This window comes from Marmota flaviventris, chromosome 4 (assembly GCF_047511675.1).
Source record: "Marmota flaviventris isolate mMarFla1 chromosome 4, mMarFla1.hap1, whole genome shotgun sequence".
In the NCBI taxonomy this organism is placed as follows: domain Eukaryota; kingdom Metazoa; phylum Chordata; class Mammalia; order Rodentia; family Sciuridae; genus Marmota; species Marmota flaviventris.
The window spans coordinates 163,313,455-163,333,406 of NC_092501.1; the positions used below are offsets into that span (position 1 = coordinate 163,313,455).

General features: G+C 39.3%; 1 protein-coding gene across 1 annotated transcript; it reads left to right on the top strand.

Moving 5' to 3' along the window:
* The first annotated feature begins 244 nt into the window (after positions 1–244).
* Abhd13 (abhydrolase domain containing 13) lies at positions 245–16,899 on the top strand. Its single transcript, XM_027938920.3, has 2 exons — positions 245–505; positions 11,383–16,899. Exon 2 carries the CDS (start codon positions 11,403–11,405, stop codon positions 12,414–12,416), a length of 1,014 nt encoding a protein of 337 aa, XP_027794721.1. The 5' UTR covers positions 245–505; positions 11,383–11,402; the 3' UTR covers positions 12,417–16,899.
* Positions 16,900–19,952: the final 3,053 nt, after the last annotated feature.

Sequence of the window (19,952 nt, forward strand, 5' to 3'; positions counted from 1 at the left end):
GATTTCTTTGTCAAAGAAAGGCGATGCCGTGGAGTCCCCGGGGTCAAGGTCTGATGGGCCTTTGCGGGGTGAGGAGGGGGGAGGGGTGATCGCGAGCGCCTTTCGCGAGGCCCAGGGTTGTGAAACGCGCGAGCGTTAGCCACGCAACCTTGGCCGCAAGGAGGCGCTGAGGTATCTTTACCCTGTCGGCCACCGTCGTGAGCCTCTCGGCCCGCGGTTTCCGCGCATGCTCGGAAGGGCGGCCCGGTTCCCAGCCGGGAGGACGGCGGAGAGCAGGTTATGTGGGAGCCGGCGGGGACATTTGCCGGCGACACTCGAGCGCTGGCCGGAAGTGGAGCCGCCAAGAGCCGCGCCGCTGGATCTCCGGGCTAGACCGTGGCGACGGCGGCGGCCCTTCGGCTCGAGGAGGACGATGAGGAGCGACGGAAGCGGCGCCGGGCGACGCTGCTGCGCGGCGCTCGGTTTCGTGCCCGCGGCCGACCTCGCAACCTGCCAGCAAGCCTGAGTAAGTGCAGCGGGACCGCGGCGCGGGCGGCGCAGGCCCCCGCCGTCGGCTCAGGGCCGGGAGGTGCGCACGCCGGACCCTGGACTCGCCCGCCCGGCGCCCGCCCGCGCCGGAGCGCAGAGGGCTCGCCCAGCGCAGCCAGGTCGCGGCGCAGGTGTGCTCCCCCGCCGTCGGCGACGAGCTCCTCCTGCCAGTGCCTCTGCAAGAAGTTCTGGGGCTTCTAAGAAATCTGGGGGCAGCCTACACAGGGGAAGCCACTTTTGCTGTAAATGTCTGTCATCGTTCATCTTAAGCAAAGTGCATACTAGTGTGATTGGCCAAGATAACGACCAGAAATAAGTCTTTCCGTTCAGCAGCTCTTGACCTGTGCGTCCTAAGTAATAGCGACCGAAGAGAAAGGCGAGTGCGGGATCCAAGTTTTCATGCTTGGTTTTCATCGATCCTCCTCCCTTTTGTCGTAGATTAATAAGTTATTTTTCTGCATGCTTAGATTGGTCACATCTTTGACTAAAATACTGAATTTCATTCTACTGCATGAGAGTAGAATGTGTCCGTCTGATGTTTTGTGTCATATTATCCTACTTAGCTCATCAACCAGTCAATCATTGTTAGTAGGGGCTCGCTATGTATTTTTAGTACATAGCAATGTCTGCTGCAGAGTTCAGCAGGATGAAGTCTCTGTCAGCAAGGAACTCACATAGTATAATAAACCTGCTCACACCGGCCGTAAGTCTCACCATCAGAGTTTACACCACCTGCAGAATGGAGAATGTTGGCAGTAGTGGCCCAAGGAGAGCTAGAGAATCTACCACCTGAGCTGATTTTGACAGAAAAATGAGGCATTGTCTTATTTTCTGTGTGCAGGTGGCACAGTCTTCAACGAGTCATTTCCAGTATTAAATGCAAATCTAGCAGGACTCCTAGTTGTGGGTACTTTTACTTACACAGCTCTAGTAGGTAATAAAATGGTTTAAATTTGTTTAAATAGAAGTAGCTGTATTTATTAACACTGCTATATTTGATCTCAGCAGTATTTGACTTAGATGTTTCATCTTCCTTTTACATACAAGGAAACACATATTTAAGTTGAGTTGGCAAAAGTTACCTAGCTATTGACAGACCACACCCCAAAACACCCACTCCTTCCACTGCACACTCCTGATAGTCTGTGTGGAACCATGAGGACAAGCCAGCTTCTACACCTTGTGCCTTCAGGGAGCGCTGGGCTCACAGCTCTCTTTCCAGGTATGCTGTAGTCCCCTTATTGTCCGAGTATGAGGATTTACTCAACTCAGTCGTCCCGGGCCAACAATATGACCTAGTTTAGGCACAGGAAACTGTTGGACCTCACATTTTTCTCTGGTTGTACCTCTGTTGTCACTTATCTCGAGAGAATTTATTTCCGTTTCTCCGTTTTCATAAACTTAGAACTCATTTAACCATTACTCAGAGATTCCAAGTTCTAATTCTTGTTTAGTTGACTAAAAGTTGGAGCCTGTAAATACCCTATTTTGGAGTAGATTTTTAAAAACGTTCTAGTTCTTTTTTTTTTCAATTAAGGATTTTTCTTCAAATGACAGACTTCATGATACGATATTACATTTTATGTTGTTGTTTCATAAAGGTCTTAATTCCTAAAATAGTACATTCTGCTGAAATCCCTTGCAAGGGTATAGTATTTCCAGGATGTGAAATGCATGCATTTACAAGCTAGCCAGAGAATCCAGCTTTTTTTGTAGCATTGGTTTCATACGAAAAAATAAATTCCAAGGCTTATCCCTCTAGTTCATAGATTAAATTTTAAAACATTACCCATTTATAAGTTGCAGAATTCCTGAATTTCACTATCAACCTAACCTAACGTCAGTATTTACATTTAGAGACTTGTGGTTTTTCTTATTGCTTACCATCTTCCTACTTGCAGATATTATAATCTCAGCAAATTATGAATGCTTTGCTTAGTAACAAAATCTGACATTTTAGTTTTCCTAAGAAAGCAAGCACAAAATGTTACTAAGTTGCTACGTAGTATAATTTTTGAGGTATCTACTTTTGCAGGTACATAATGCTCTCTAAACCACTCAGTTGACCTCCACCACCTCCTTAGAGGGTTACTGTTCATTTGTCCCATAGGACTATTAATACACACATTTTCATTATTGATGGCATGTGGGTAACCATTAGGGAAATAGATAATTCATTCTGTGGTGTCTCCAACACCCTGATAGCAGCTATTTGTGTTTCCATTTCAGCTATGCAGCTGGCACGGTGTCTTAACTTTCCAGTGATTATCAGGAGAGAAGATACATTGATGTAGGAATGCTGAATCAGTTCTGTGTTGCTTATCATGCGATTGTGATTGGAAGCTGTGAATTGCCCTAGAATCATCAGTGAGCTCCATGAGGTCCTTGCTATCCTTGTGATGTGGGTGTCACAGTGACCCATGAACCGACTTTCTCCTCTTTGCATTCTTCACTTGAACCTGCACCATTGCCTTGTCAATGATGTGCATTTTTATGTGTGAACAATTTTTGTTTTTACATTATCAATTTTAAGACCAACTGAAGGACCTTAGAACACAATCGTGTATTTGTGAATTAGGACTTTATAATTCTATTTATAATTGTTTAGTCTTATAGCAAAATTGCTTTTTGGGAACTCATTCACATAAAACATTTGTAGCTTTCAAAGTTCTTTTGCCATTGGTGGAATCAGCAAGTCAAATATATATTTGCAATATGTTGTTCACTTCTGCAATTAAAACATAATTTGAATAATTAGAGTTTTATTGTTCTGACCTTCATTAAAATATAATTTTGTCTTAAAAAGTTTTTAGTCAATAGAATGGTAGATCTGTCCCTTTTACTCTCCTAGTTATTAAGGCAATGATTATTGAAACATGTCTTGTTGGTCTTCAATTTTTATTAAAACATTACTGGGTAAAGAACTTTAAATGAATTTATAATTTATGATATAAGGCACAAAGAATTTAAATAAATATGCAGTTTCATTCATAATTTAAAGGAAGCAAGTTTCTTGGAGGGAAGGCAATAAAGTTAAGCAGTTAGAAAGTACAGTACAAGTCTCAAACCTTTGGTTTCAGGACCCCTTTATTTTAAAAAATAAGTGTTAAAAATTACAACTGGGAGTTTCTAAGTCTATTACATGTTAACATAAATGATGTTTCATGTAAAACAACTATAATGACAAAAGGATTATGACATCATTTGCCATTTTCTAAAATAATTTTTAAGTCTGCATAATAGAAGAGAGATTCTCTTGTTTCTGCATTCAGGATCCTTGAGGTGAAACATGGCCGAAATCAGGCTTATGCCAGGTTGTAAATATTGTAATGATTTTCTCAGGAATCGTGAATGTTCTTTGGTGCTACTCCAACACTCACAGGAGTTGGGTCCTTAAGGTCAGTTACATAGTGGCTTCTGGAACCTGCATCAAATAGTGTTTGTTTTGATGTATTAGAATCTGTTGGTTTATCCTCCAACAAATGTTCACTCATGTCTAAATTTGTGACATTCATTGGTCATTTAGGCTATATCTGTTGGTTAAGACAGATTCTTCCAAATGGTGGCATGTTTAGTAGATTCAGAATTCACATTTGTCAACACCACCACCACAGTGGCATTAGAAAAGTAAGGAAGTGTTGGGGAGCAGTTGGAAACATGCTTCTGTTTCCAGAAGGTGTCTGCCAAACACCTAAGTCTGAATAATTGGTTTGTCAGTTGTGTTTCCAAATGAAAATATTGCCACCTAAAAAAAGCCAGTGCAGCTTACAGTTCAGTTGTACTTCAGTATACAGCACAGGTGCTTCCTGTGTGCTTGCCATTTTGCAACACACGTCACACAGCATGCTGGAAAACTGTACTCATTGGTTGAGATACAAATAAATGAATAACTTATTGCTTCTTTGGTGCCATTCTTCAGGGAAATGAACTTTTCCCCCTCTTCTTTACTATGAGCTTAGGGTGATAAAGATTATAATTACTCCTATGCATTAGCACCAATACTTTGATTCCTGCTAAGGCCATTGGCAATTTTACCCATCGTTGTTTGTATACTGTTAGTGGAGATGTCAGTCACTAGGTAAAGAACGTCTTAGTGTTATTAGGAGCTTAATTCTGAGCTTGTGAGGCCCAACAGTGTGTCTCGAGGACATCTAGGGGTCTGTAGTGACCTTTTGAGAAGCACTAGCATAGAAATATTTCTGATTTAATAGGAACATTTAAAGTTCACCAAGTTCAATTGCTCTAATGTCGTCTCTTTTCCAAGTATTTATTTAGATTATTCAAAAGAGCTAGCAGTATTTAGAATAATTGTGCTGAGTGATTAAAAATAAATAACAGACAGCTGCTTGATAGAAAAAGTAAGATTCTGAACGCTGGAGTCAGACAAACTTAAGAACCAAGCAAAGCATAAGTTTTCACTTGGTGTCTGTAAGTAAACAAGCTTTTGAGATCCAGGTAGATGATATTGTGAAGGTTTTTATTTTCTTAAGCTGTTTTCAGGACAGTTGTGATATTTGATTTTTGTCTCCTCTGTAACTGAATGAACCTGTGTTAGACATACAGTCTTGTTTATGTGTGTGTGTCTCCTGAGTGGCTCAGGAGTTGCTTGAGAATTATTTGGCGGACCCTGAGCTATGTGAGCATAAGGACTGAAATGCATTTATCATTGTAAATAGCCTACAATATCCACACACTCTGATCAGCACATCAGGTATTCGCACATGTTACTTGTGGCATTGCCTTTTATCTTTACATAGTGTAGTAGGATGTATTGGGACCTGATGGCCATTGCTTGGGAAGAGACTGGGAAGCCATTTGTAGGATTTTCCAGTAGTCCAGACCAGATTTGACAGCTCCTTGGGGGCACACAGTGGTATTCTGAGTACTCAGAATCTAGGGTTGGTCATAAATTCAGTTTTCAGCTTTATTTTTTTTTAAGCACCCGTTTATAGAATAGTAACGTAAATATTTTTTTCTTTCAAATGGAGCCATTTGTGATCTTCAAGAACATGAAGGAGCATGAACACATGAGGTTATCACTGGAGGTCAGACAACTGTGGCCATTATAGTAGACTTCTCATTCAGCTAGCACTTCTGGCCACATGGTGACATTTTTGTTTTTATTTACAGTCTTATATGGGTTACTGTCTACCCAAACTTGAATTTAAAGACAGGAAGCATACAGAGCACTTCAGTTAACCATACCAAGTTAATCAGGACCATAAAATTCACAAGGGGACCATCACCACCTCTATAAGGTACATGATCATCAGAATTCCCGCACAGTACATAGGATGTCACTGATACTTGAAGTTCCATATGTCAGAACTATTAAGGGGGAAGGAATCATAATTGTATCTATTTGCCTGTGCATTATAATAAAGATCAGTTATGCCTCAATAGATTTTTTGAGAGGTGCCAGATATCAGTAGGATCCCTCAAAACACATGAGTTAGAAAGCACCAAAATTATTTTTATGGTTTTTTATTCTAATATAATATCAGTACATATTATAAGATACTTATTTTTTGCTTCTGTAATACATATGTAGTGACTTGACATGAACACATAATTCTTAGTATACATATATATATCTTGACTCATTGAATTTATACTTTAGACATAGTTGCTTATAGGCTGTTTTTTGTTCATAATTAATGTAATGCATACAGAACTTCGGCTGGGAGGAAGAGTTGTTTGGAGAAGTTTGAGATGTCAATGAAGTGTCAGATACTTCAGAAATAAATTGAGATTGCAGATGAAGAGACTGGGATTCACTCACACACAGGTGTGATAATTGAAATCATGAGAAAGTGAAGTCCCTGAGTGAAAAGTCGAGTGCATTAGTTAGCCTTCTTTACCTGAACCAAAATAACTGAGGGAATAACCTTAAATAAAGATTTATTTGGGGCTTACAGTTTCAGAGGTTTTAGTCCATTGTCGCTTGTTCCCATTGCTTGGGCCTGTGGAGGGGCAGTATGTGATGACCCAGAGCACATGGTGGAGGAGACCGCCCACCTGATGCTGAATGGCAAGCAAGGAATGAGAAAGGCTGGTCAGGTCCCAGTGTCCCCTTCCAGGCCACCTCCTGTGACCTCACTTCCTTTCTGTTGTCCCTACCTTCTAAAGGTTCCACTACTTCCCTGTAGCACTGCAATTTGGCATCCAAGCCTTGAACACATTAGACTTGTGGGTGCAATCCAGATCCAAACAGTAAAAGGAACCTGAAAGGACGGACCTTGGGAAATGCCAGTGTCTCGGGGGATAGGTTAGAGAGAGGTAGGAATGGGAGCATATTGATGCTGGAGGAAGAGTCCACAGTGATCACCAGTTGGAGGGCAGCGTCTTACAGCATGGACAGAGAAACATCCTTCAGATACAGCAGTAAGTGAGCTTTACTCTGAGATTCATGGTAAGAGCTTGCTTCTTGGGTTCTCAGCAAGTGGTGAAGGAGTTAACTGGGAGTTGCTAAAGCCACATATTAATGTTTTAGAGATGTTTGACATGTGAGATAAGATCTGATAACAGGGCAAAGGCAGAATTGAGAAATGGGGATCAGTCAGCTGTTTAAGATGCAGGGGTAAGGTTAAAATTACATAGCCATACAGATGGGTGGAAGAGGAGAGGTGATAGGCCGACTGTCATGTGATCTTCAGAGAACAGGTCTGGCGTTTCTTCCCACTGTGCAACCTTTCTACTCGGTAAAAACTTTGATTTAACTTTGACCATATTAAAGTCATGATTTCTTTTGATTGTATATGAGGCTAAGGTGTTACCAGTGAATACATTTTAGTATGCAACAGAGCTTGTCAAATAATTCTCTTCCAATGACACATTTCATAGATGCTTTGCCACACAGGACTTTAAGGTACAACCAATTACCTCATTTATCCTGCATAATCAAGTCTTGGGATCAACTGGACACTCAATTCACAAGATCCAAATATTATAGTGAGCCTCAGCCTCTGCTTTGTTGGAAGATAAGGGCTAACACGCCAGCATGTCAGCTACCATCAAGTGTGCATTTCCCAGGTGATAGCTCAGGTCTGGTGGCAAGATAACACATGGATGGATGTGGGTCTGACCTTACTTAGCTGCTTCATGCTTATCAGGAAATAGCATCCTCTGTAACACATGGACATTGCATCTAGGAGTCAGTAAAGGATAAGGCAATTACAAATCATGTTCCATTCAGAGAAACCCCTGTTTAAGCTTTCAGTGTGGTTGGGGACTCTGTCTTTGTCATCCACAAGAGCTCACCAGTAGAAGTCCTTTTTTTTTTAAACCACAAACAATGTTGCTTAGAAACACAGCTGATATCTTACCTTTATTACGTTTCCAGGGAAACTGCTGAAGGGTTAACCAAAGGCCAATTTTTATATGGAAAAGGAGAAAGGTTTTGTTAACCCTTCACTATAATTCATTAACAAAATAAACGGCAGGCCCACACCATGTAGGCTGCGGCCCCCGTGCAGTCTGTTCATGTCCATGGCATCAGAACGGCGAGTCTAGGAAGGGCTGTTGGCCCTTAACACATGGCGCTGCTCATTGTGCTTTGCCATGGTTTCAGCTAGTTTAGTAAATAAAAAACCTTCCTGATATGAAGTGTGCTTGATCCAGTTCCTCAAACAGCATCTTCGAGGTAGAAATATGATTCAGAGTAGGGAGGAGAAAGGGACAAAAATGGGGTGAGGAAAACAACAAAGGCCGTGAGTCTGACCCACCTGCAGTGGCAGCGTGTCAGAGGACACATGCCCTCAGAGTGGATTCCCGCTGTGGAGGCCACTTCCACTGTAAGGTTTGGTGTTCATTCCCAGTCACTTGGAGTGATCTTTCTGGAACATTTTGTGGAAAACTCCCAAATTTCTTATTCCTAACCAATAAAAGATTTAACCAAATGTGCCATTTGTTCCTGACATCCAGTCTTAAACATACCTGTGGCTTAGAATGTTACTATGTTTTCTTGGAAATCTAATAGTTCAGATAAGTTATTAGGTTATTCATGCAGGAAACATTTTGATCGAGTATTTGTAGTCATTTAGGGATACAGTAGTGAAAAGGGAAACAGTTCCTGGCCTTAAAGATTTGAAGTCTGTATTGTTTACTGAAATTAGACATTAAAAAGGCTAGAACAACTTTTGAAAATTTAGTAGCTGAAAAATTTAACTATAGATTTTTATCTAAACAGATGTAAATGTATTTTAAATTTCAAAACATGCTTTATCGGGCTGGGGCTGTAGCTCAGTGGCAAACCAAATGAAAACATTCTGTTCATCTACAACTACAATTTTTTTTTAAACATGCTTTATCCACTTATTTAGAGCTTTATATTTGTGGTGTTGTTACCTGACTTCAGTTAAAACTTTGATTTGAAAGCCAAGGCCCCCCATCCCTGATTATCTGGATAATGTGTTCCTCATATTTCTGTATCTTCCTTGTATTTTAATTACTCACTAAATTCTGGTGTTATTAATTTGAACAGAACAGACAAGAGCAGTAAAGCCAGAAATGCTCATCACAGAAGCAAAGAAGAGAAACATAGCTATAGCATTTATAAATGTTTTTATTATTTTGTTATTGACTAACCTTATATGCAGGCATTTTAAAAATTTTCACTCTAGAACATTCAGATTGGAAATGGGTGATAAATAGAAAGTTATTCAGTACAGATTTTAAGGGTGATGTAATGTCAATATGCCGTTACCTACTATATCACCAAATAAATTATGTTTGAATCACTCATTTTGATACCTCTGTCATAAATTCACAAATGACTTTTTGGTTTAGCTGTAGAAAAAATAGTAAAAATTTGACATTTTTTACTGTAGCTTTTTTGGGGGATGGGGGCAATGGCAGGTATTGAGGCGCTCAACTGCTGATCTGCATACCTAGCCCTTTTTATTTTCAGACAGGTCTCACTAAGTTACTGAGGCTGGCTTTGAATTTAAGATCACCTCTTTCCTAAATTGCTAAGGTTACAGTTGTGTGCCACTATGCCTGGAAAGAAACAAATAGTATCTTATGATACATTGTAGGACTTTAACATAACACAAACACAAATGATCCCAGACATTTTAATCCAAATCATTGTGCCAAAATTAAAATTATTTTATTTTTGTGTATAAAGTTTGTTTTTAGATATCCCTAATGAAACTTTTCAGCACAAAATCGTTCAGATATCACTTACACTTTAAAAGATAAAATGAAGTAACTGTTATAAGGGACATTGAAGTGCCCAGATAAGTTGTGTAAATTAGCTCTGCCCAATCTGCTGATGAATAGCTTGGCAGATCGTTAAAACAAACAGTTCAGTTCAGCACAGGAGGCTTATTATTCAGTCTATTACATCTTTGAATCTAATTGTAGGCAGGTTTAATACCAGCAGCATTTGGGCATTGCTTACAAGTTTTTAATCTTGGACTTTATAGATTGCAGGAGGCACCTTGTAATAAAACTTCCTGCAACTGGGTGGCAGTGTTGGTTTCTCTGAATCCAGAAAAGTTCCACTTGTGAGTTTAGAAAGATTCATTTGAATAAGAATTCTAATGCGAAAGTCTGTTGAGTGAAATTAATAGTGAAAAATCAAGTTTTTTAAACCATTCAACTCATTGTCTTAATAACCAATCTAACTTGATTTTATGATGATCTTTCAGTTTTAAATTTCATATGTACTGAAATGCTTTTTTTTTCTCATGGCACACAATGAGTTTTTAAAATCAATAACAATTGTTTATTGAAGATAAGTGCAATTTCTTTATTGTGGTATAATAAAGTATAAAGGGAGATTTAGTGTTTTCAAAAGTTTAGTAAATAAGCCTAAGTAGATAAATATTACCTTAGAAACCTGATAAAATGGCAAAAGAACTCCAGGCAGGTTAAGATAGCTTGTGTAGACTACTATTTTGTAACAAAGAAAACTGATAGTTTCTTACTTTTTTATGTCTGTTATATGCTGCTGTAATATTTTAAAGTTTTTCTCAGTCTTTTTTTTTGGTTTGCCTCTGGTTCTCAAGAGAATTACTGTGCATTTGTTCCACATTATCCCCCCACGTGTTTATTGGTATTAAAATGTGTTATAGCGATCAGTGGCAACACCTTATCATGAAACTTCTACAAGTGTTTTGTAGGAGATCCTGTACCTCTCAAAACACTGGCAATCTTAAACTTATATTTAGTGTGAAAGACACATTATTAAACTTTTTCTCAAAAATAATCTTAAAATTGATCAATATTCTAGTATTGTATTAACTAAAAACCTTCAGGTAGAAGGAAATATTTTGGGTTTTTTGTTTGTTTTTTTTACCCTGGTTTACTTATAATTTTAAATATAAAAGATATTGAAAATAAACTATATTGGCTTGGTTTGGCAGGGTTAGAATCTGGTAGTTACCTCTTTAGCAGAGCTTGTCCTCGATGGACATAGCTTAGCAGCTGACATGCCAAGAGCTTTGGGGTCGTGTATCTTTGCTTCTTCGCTCCTTTGCCTGTAGAGGTGGGACTATGGCCACATCCACTTCAGCCCTTGAACCTCCATCTCCTCTATGTAAAATTGAGAATGGCGTCATTATTTTCCTGTCACATCATTGAAAACACATGAATGAAGGTACTTAGCAGTAAATAAGCACTTTTTAAAAGCTGAATAATTTCAGTGAATATTTGCATTTCATAAGTGTAACTCCGAAGGGGTACATTAGATTGGAGATTGTTGTGAAGGAGTGGGGCAACGAGAATTACAGCAGCCTGTTTCTTGTGGTGTCATTTAGGCTTCCAAGGATACTAATTGCATTATTTCACAGGTCTTTAAAAGTAATGGGTATATGGTGAATTATTGACATCCTTTATCTTTCTCTCTAGGATACTTACGGAGAGCTACAATGGAAAAGTCCTGGATGCTGTGGAACTTCATTGAAAGATGGCTAATAGCCTTGGCTTCGTGGTCTTGGGCTCTCTGCCGTATTTCTCTTTTACCTTTAATAGTGACTTTTCATCTGTATGGAGGCATTATCTTACTTTTGTTAATTTTCATATCAATAGCAGGTATTCTCTATAAATTCCAGGATGTATTGCTTTATTTCCCAGAACAGCCGTCCTCTTCGCGCCTTTATGTTCCCATGCCCACTGGTATTCCACATGAGAACATTTTCATCAGAACCAAAGATGGAGTCCGTCTAAATCTTATTTTAATAAGATACACTGGAGACAATTCGCCCTATTCCCCAACTATAATTTATTTTCATGGGAATGCAGGCAACATAGGTCACAGGTTACCAAATGCATTGCTTATGTTGGTTAACCTCAAAGTTAATCTTTTGCTTGTTGATTATCGAGGATATGGAAAAAGCGAAGGAGAAGCAAGTGAAGAAGGGCTCTATTTAGATTCCGAAGCTGTGCTAGACTACGTGATGACTAGACCCGACCTTGATAAGACAAAAATTTTTCTTTTTGGCCGTTCCTTGGGAGGAGCAGTGGCCATTCATTTGGCTTCTGAAAATTCACATAGGATTTCAGCCATTATGGTGGAGAACACATTTTTAAGCATACCGCATATGGCCAGCACTTTATTTTCATTCTTTCCAATGCGTTACCTTCCTTTATGGTGCTACAAAAATAAATTTTTGTCCTACCGAAAAATCTCTCAGTGCAGAATGCCTTCACTTTTCATCTCTGGACTCTCCGACCAACTAATTCCACCAGTAATGATGAAGCAGCTTTATGAACTCTCCCCCTCTCGGACTAAGAGGCTAGCCATTTTTCCAGATGGAACTCATAACGACACGTGGCAGTGCCAGGGCTACTTCCCTGCACTGGAACAGTTCATCAAAGAAGTGATAAAGAGTCATTCTCCTGAAGAAATGACGAAAACGTCATCTAGTGTAACAATTATATGATGCTCCCCTTTTTGATTAATGCATTGTATTTTAATTTGTGCAGAATGATAAAGAATGTTCATTTCTTAGAAGTGTGTTACGTCTGTACTTGTCTGAAGAATGACATTAAACTTTGAAAGGACCTCAGTGTACCTTTATGATGATCCAAATGGTTTTTTACATTTGAAGAACTGTAATTATTGGGATTATTTCACACATGTTCATCAAAACTTTCAATGTGGTTATATATCCATAACTTTAGTTTAGTACATCAGTCTAATAATAGAGGTTATTCAAAAGTTTCTTGTTGCTTAAGTGACATATAATCTGTGTCACATTTAGGCTAATAGCTGGGAATGAATGAAAGACACATGAGCAAGAAACCTTTGGATGTAATTCCTGTAGTAAATATTGGGACAATCATGGTAAGAAAACTTAATTCTATAACTGCATTTTTCACCTTAAAAGTTAAAATGAAATGCATGATGGTATTTTATTCCTTGACTTATGCAATGCAACATTTTTAATGTAAATAGCACTGGCCATATACTGGTGTATATGGTTATCTGGGTTATATCTATTTTTATGTAAATTCTATTTTGTTTCTGGCAAAAAGTGGAACTGAGGCCTGTGTGCAGGTTGCCATTGACCTTTGCTCTGGTGGACGCTGAGATCCAGCTTTTTCTTACAAATAAATGGGACCCTGTTTTCCAATATAAATGTACCGTGTTTTTGTTAGGTACAGTCTGGATCATGGCATGCAGATAGAAATTTAGAGTCTTACTGCAGCTTTCTGTGCATATTTGAACTTTTTAATATTTGTAATTTTGGTGGCAAAGAGAATTTTAGCTTCTGTCAATTTTGTAAGTCTTAAGCTGAACCACGAATAGCAGTCATAGTGAAGATTAGAACTTGCTTAAGAGAAGTCCTATTACGTGATTGTACATACCATTTTACATAATTCCATATTCGATATTTAAGCCCCAGGACCTAGGATACACCTAACCCCACCAAAGGGTTATGATCATTATTAAGAGTTTTTGAAAATTAAAAAAAATAAAGCAAAAGCAAAAATATCTAGGTTCTTGACTTAATATTCCAGTTGCTGTCAAAGAGAACTGTATCAAAAGACAGTTTGGGGAAAATTTTGTTTTTAAATTTCATACGTGAGGACAGGTGAGCATGAGGAATTAGAGCTCTGTGACACAGCCTGATACCATGTGTCACAACTGAATGGCTTATGCAGGGAGCAGTGTGTAGACACATAGAAAAGTAGGGGAAATTTTTCTTAAGTCCCTTGAAACTTAAAAGATTTACCTTAATTAAATATATAAGCTGTGAGACAGAATTGTGCCAGATTGTTCCAAGCAGTCCTTAAAAGTTAATTGTAACTAAGCTCCATGCATTGTGATGTCAGTTTGCACACATTTTGAATATTTTGCTTTCTACAAAGCAGCTAGAGCAGAGAAACAATGAGTCAATAATCTTGACTGTAATTTAAAGACATATTTCATGGAAATAGGGCTAAATAGCATTCTTATCATTGACTTTATGCTAGGATTTAGAAAAGATAAATAATAGCAAATATGATTTCTAAGAATAATGTGTTTCTATACATTCTTAATTATAAGAAGTCTTGCTTTTGAAAGTTGGTAGCACATATTACGGGAGGTGTATTTTGTATCAGTTCTCCACAATTGCAGGCTGTCTTTCATCTTGTAAATCCTGCTACGTACGGTGACTATCCTGAGTAGGAATGTATTGGAAAGAGAAAATTAAAATGTCATCTTTGGACCTGAGCTCTCATGGCACAGCTCTGCCTGTATCTTTAAGGTTTCCTGGGCACTCTGCTGTTACGTATTCATGTAATAATCCCTCGGCTGCACTGTGGAGGAACTGATTGACTCGGTTGGAAACATGCTGATGAAGTGTCAGGTTTTCTTCATCAGTGCTTTTTTATTTTGCTTTTTTTTTTTTGGCGGGGGCGGGGGATATTTCAGGTTTATAATCCTCCTGGGTTTTTAAGCCAGGACTTAAGATGTTATGGAGCTCTCGTGTACCATTCCTGCCCTGTCTCTTCCTAAAGAGCCTCTCTCCAGTGAGGGGCAGGGCCACGTGGGGTTGTACTGTCTGTCTGTACCAGCTTCTGTATTCAAGGCCACTTGCTTGTGTGGAAAGGGGTGGAAGATAAGCTCATATTTCTAGGAGTCCACAAAGCCCATGGCATTATTTTTTTAAATATTTCTAAATTGTAGTCGAAACACTTGGTCTTAGTAAAATGTGACTTGTACATGAGCCATGCCTTCGTTTTGCCCCATCTCTGAAGGAAATGAAGTAAGATTATCTTGTGTGTTCATTTCTGGCTCATTCATAAAATTCATTTGTGAATTACCTAGCTGCCCTTTTAAGTTATTAAGCTAAAAATTTGGAAATACTAAAATGAGCTTAAGTATGGAGAGAGAAAACTTATTTAGAAATAAAAATCAAATTTATTATTTTAAAGATTATTAGGACCCTGGGCTGGGGTTGTAGCTTAGTGGTGGAGCACTTGCCTAGCACATATGAAGCACTGGGTTCAATCCTCAGTACCACATAAAAATAAAAAACGTATCGTAGCTATCTACAACTAAAATATTTTTTAAAAAAAGAAAAAGAAAAAAATTATTAGGGACCTGTAATCCCAGCAAGTCTGGAGGCTGAGGCAGGAGGATTGCAAGTTCAAAGCCAGCTTCAATAACTTCCAAGGCAACTAAGCAACTTAAGAAGACCCTGCCTCAAAAAAAATTTTTTTTAAATATTTTTTTGATATATTTTTTAGTTTTCGGTGGACACAACATCTTTATTTTTATGTGGTGCTGAGGATCGAACCCAGCGCCCCGCACATGCCAGGCAAGTGCGCTACCGCATGAGCCACATCCCCAGCCCAAATTTAAAAATTTTTAAAAGGGTTGGGGATGGAGCCCAGCAATTAAGTGCCCTTGGGTTCAATCCCTGTTAACCTCTCTCTTGGGGAAAAAAAAAAAAAAAAATCAGGCAAAAATTGGTTAAAAAACAAATCCTGAAAATACACTGCAGCCAGGCATGGTGGCACACACCTGCAATCCCAGCAGCTCTGGAGGCTGAGGCAGGAGGATTACAAGTTCCAAGCCAGCCTCAGCAAAAGTGAGGCACTAAGCAACTCAGTGAGACCCTGTCACTAAATAAAATTCAAAATAGGGCTAGGGATGTGGCTCAGTGGTTGAGTGCCCCGGAGTTCAATCGCCAATACCAAAAAAAAAAAAAAAAAAAATTACACTGCAAACTAAGGAACTGAAAACTGCAAAACCACATTTGAATGCAAAGCAGTTCTAACGACAAAGTGGACAGTTCACATTGCCACTACCTTAAGTTTTTGCAAAAGGTTTTTGACTAAATTTTTATTTTCTTTAAATGCTTTTCTGAATTCTGTAGACACATTACAGCTCTGGTAATAGTCACTGGAATGACCATATTGCAGTCATCACTGCTGAGAGTTTATGCCCTCTGATGCTCACCTATTCATCTCTTGCCAGCATTGGCTTGGGTCAGAATAGGTTTGGCAATTAACTTTGAAGGCCATATTTTATACAAATGATCTTGTAAGCTCAGATAGCCTAATAGTGGTTTACATTAGTGAGCCCCTACCCTCCTTGAGGCTAGGGTAAGGTGAACTTTAGAAGGATGTCACAGAAGTCACTTTCATTTAGGTCATGATCAAGATCCTGAAATCCTCCAATATTCCCCTGTCCCTTTTTCCTATTATATTTGAAAATTACGGGAAAAAATAAAAGCTGTGAAAGGAAAATTTAGTCATAATTAACTTTTGGATTATCTCTTAAATTCATGTATTTTCATATCACTCAGGTAAAGCTGGAAATGACAGAGCACAGACATCTATTTTTTAAATGATAAGGTAGAAAATGAAAAATATTTCTGTTTATTCTTATTCTCACATATGCACCTCTCTTAGCTTGTCAGAAATAATATGTCCATTTGTACAGCAAAAGAAATAATCATCCCAATTCCAGTCAACACATTTTTTTGCCAAATGGCACAAATATACCTCCATTTATATTTTGTATCTTAAAAATGTAGTTTAAAAATAAGACTAAGCGACACTTTTTTTTTTTTTTTTTTTACAAAAGTGCCATATATACATATGTAATGGGTGTGTGTTGAACTTAATTTATAACAATTTCTGTCAGTACAGCATATATTGGAAATTCAAATTGTTTTCAACATAACTGAAGTACATTCAGGATAAAGTGAGTCTAATTTCATAATGTAAATCATATTTTTATTATTTACCATATTTTGTTTGAAGTAGTAATAAAATTTTATAACTCAGATTTGAATGTCATAGTACATTGTGTGCTAGCCATGGCAAGGAAACTTTTTTTTTTTAATTTCTTTTAAGATATACTTTCTATTTTTCTGTACTGACATATGCAATAAATTGATACATTAAAAGTTTAATTAATGTCAAGTTAGTTTGTATTCAGTCTTTTTAGAGTTTTTCTGTTAATGTAAAGTCTATCATAGGACATTTAAGTTTCTTCTGATGGTTAAATAAAATTCCTGAGTTTGCACTGAAAATAGTAAATTTTATTCTATTAATGGTGTGGATAAAAGATAGAAGCAAGGTTTCTATTTCCTTCCAAGAGTATCACCCTCCCTCACACATTAACTTTCAACTGATACCACAGGTATTTCCTTTAAGTGGACCACTGGTAAATGACTAGGCCCCAAAGCACTCCCCTAGTTACATGATTGGGGACGAAAGTTTTCCTGTTCCTAGGCACGTGCCTTCAGATTTCAAGAAGTGCTTCTTCAATAAGTCAGTTCTCTCTCCCATTGATATTTTAGTTCACGGTTTTATTTTGTCAAAATGGATGTGTTTGCTGAGCCCTGTGTGGTCTGTAACAGGCCTTCCCTCAGGAGAGAAGACGTTTTCATGCCTGGATGGACTCTGCACAAGTTGACTGACAAGTGTAGACAAGCCTTCAGTGTCCCTGAGAGAGATGTGCAGGCACGCACTTCCTGAAGACTGTTTCTTTGGGATCTCACACACTGGCTGGAGAGGTCACCAGCCTGTCCAGGGCAAAGTAATTTTACACCACTTCCCGCACCCCCCCCCCCCAAAGGGTTGTTTTCACATTCTCACTTTACTCCCCAACTCTTCCTTCACAGTCAGCTACATCCTGAAAAGCATAGAGTTAAATCTCGGAGAAGACAAGTCCCATCAAACTGAGGGAAAGGGACGTGTGGAAGGTGTTTTGAATACTTAACTGCAGGGCCCAGATGTTGACTATTGACGTCACCAAGTCAACAGCAACAGCAACTTTTAGCCTATTTTATAAAAGTGAGCTCCGAAGGGCTGAGTGACAGTGTACGCAGAAAGGAACCTAGATTTGCACCCAGATCTCCAATTCTGAGTCATTTTCTCAATGAAGCAATTCAAAACCAGTTACTCATATTGGAATAAGTTCAAAATGTTGAACTGGAATCAGAAGTGGACCAGTTCAAGATCCTCCCAAAATTGCTGTGAACTGCAAATTGGAAGTATCAAGCAGGGAACTACGCTTTCTTCAAAGTAATTAAATGTTCCCACAGGAAAATCAAGATGCCAAGCCTGGGACTGTCGTCCTTCCTCAGCCTCGGAAGTAACCACAGCTGGAGAACTCAGAGCCAGCCTCACAGAGGCTCATGAGTCTTTTGAAATGGATCTTGCTGTTTCTTTCTCAAGTAGCAGTTATTTCCAAACTTTCCTCTGCTGCCGTTCTAGTCCCTGGAGTCCTTCTGTGACAGCTGGCGCTTTCCACGAGTGCGTGTTGGGTGCCACCTATTGCTCTGACTCCTTTGGCATTTATTTTTAGTAGTCTTTGAACATTTCCACCTTCACAGGTCCCACTCCTCAGCCATCGCTGCTCTTCTCCCACTTGGGGAGGATTCCACGCCCCTCCCTGTCCTTGGGTTTTTGTGGCTGCATTTCTCAGTAGATCAAATTTAGACTTCTCTGTCTGCAGGGCAGAGTTGGCATACAGAGCTTAGCCTGGTGCAAAGGTATCTGTTCTTTCTCCTCCATGAATCCACTCACTCCTCCTCCCTGCTTTGCTTTAGGCCTGATGGGATTTCCTCTAGATCTAATGTGCTCCCACTTCTCAAGGCCTCTGGGTCCCTGATGCAAATCCTTGGTAGCTCTAGGCAATGGTTTCCTCCCCTTTCCAAATACTCATTACATTTAAATATAATCAAGTATCAAAGTACAAAATGCTTTAATTCAGTTGTTACATACTGTCTTGTTTTTGTTTGTACAAGCCAAGATCTGACAGGGCTGTTACTTCTTTCTATCTAACATAGCACCAGACACAGTGCTAAGCAACTTGTACCCACCAATTATAGAGTTAGTCCAAACTTTTCCCTCTTTAGGATGAAAATGAAGCACTGAGGTAATTACTACACTGTTTTACATTTCTTAAAGCTCCTGACCTAGACCTACAACCAGCAAACCTGGAAGTTAAATGCACACACATCACAAATTAATCATTGAAGTTGAAATGTTGGAAGTTACCCATGTAACAGGAGGGAGTTTAGCTTAAGCTGAGCTAGAGGAGGGAGTCTAGCTTAAGCTGAGCAGAAGACAGAGAGAGGGGCAAAGAGCAGTGGAGAGCACTTAAGCCCAGAGCACCAGGGAAGGTCACCTTTCGTGTGTCACCTACTCAGAGTAACTACCCACCAGCTTTCACGTATTTTTTTTTTTTTTAAATAAACACCATATACCTGCAATTCCCTTTATAAAAGTTGATCATCATTAGTCTTAGAACCAAAGAGTGACCCTTGGGATAATGTAACCCACTGGCATACCTGTGGCCTTTCTTTTCTTCACTCCCAGAGGTGTGAGTTCAAGACTCCTCGGTGCTGAACTCCTGTGGTGGACTGGCCAGGGATCGTGGCTGGGGAAGGGCAAAGTCAGCAGTCATTACAGGCTGAATGCTGTGTCCCCAAGTTGCATGTGTTGAAACGCCAACCCCCAACGGGATGGTATTACAAAGAAGGTTCTTTGGGAGATAATTAGGTACTTAGGTGGGTCATGTTGGGATCCGTGTCCTGTGGCAGGAGCAGAGCCAGGCAGAAGGCCCTCCCCAGACACAGGCTCTGCTGACATCTTTATCTTGGACCCTTCTCTCCGTAACTGCAGAACTAAATTTATGTTGTCTATGGCATCTTGTTACTGCAGCCCACAGGAGTAAGGCAGCACAGTTTTAATTCTTTCTTACAAGTGATCTTGGAGATGACCTTGGAGGTGAAAGAGAACTGAACTCATGCCAAGTCCTCCATCCCCCCAGGTTATCACTGTCTTTCACCCTTATCTATGATTTGTGTCTTCTGCACCTTAGTCACAGCATCTTGAGTTAGACACCAACACCAAGTACACAGCTTCACTCACTAGATATAAATTTTATGTGAGAACAATTATCTTTCCCCAACGAAGGGACCAATGTGTTGGACATGTAACTGGGATTCAGTAAACATTCAATG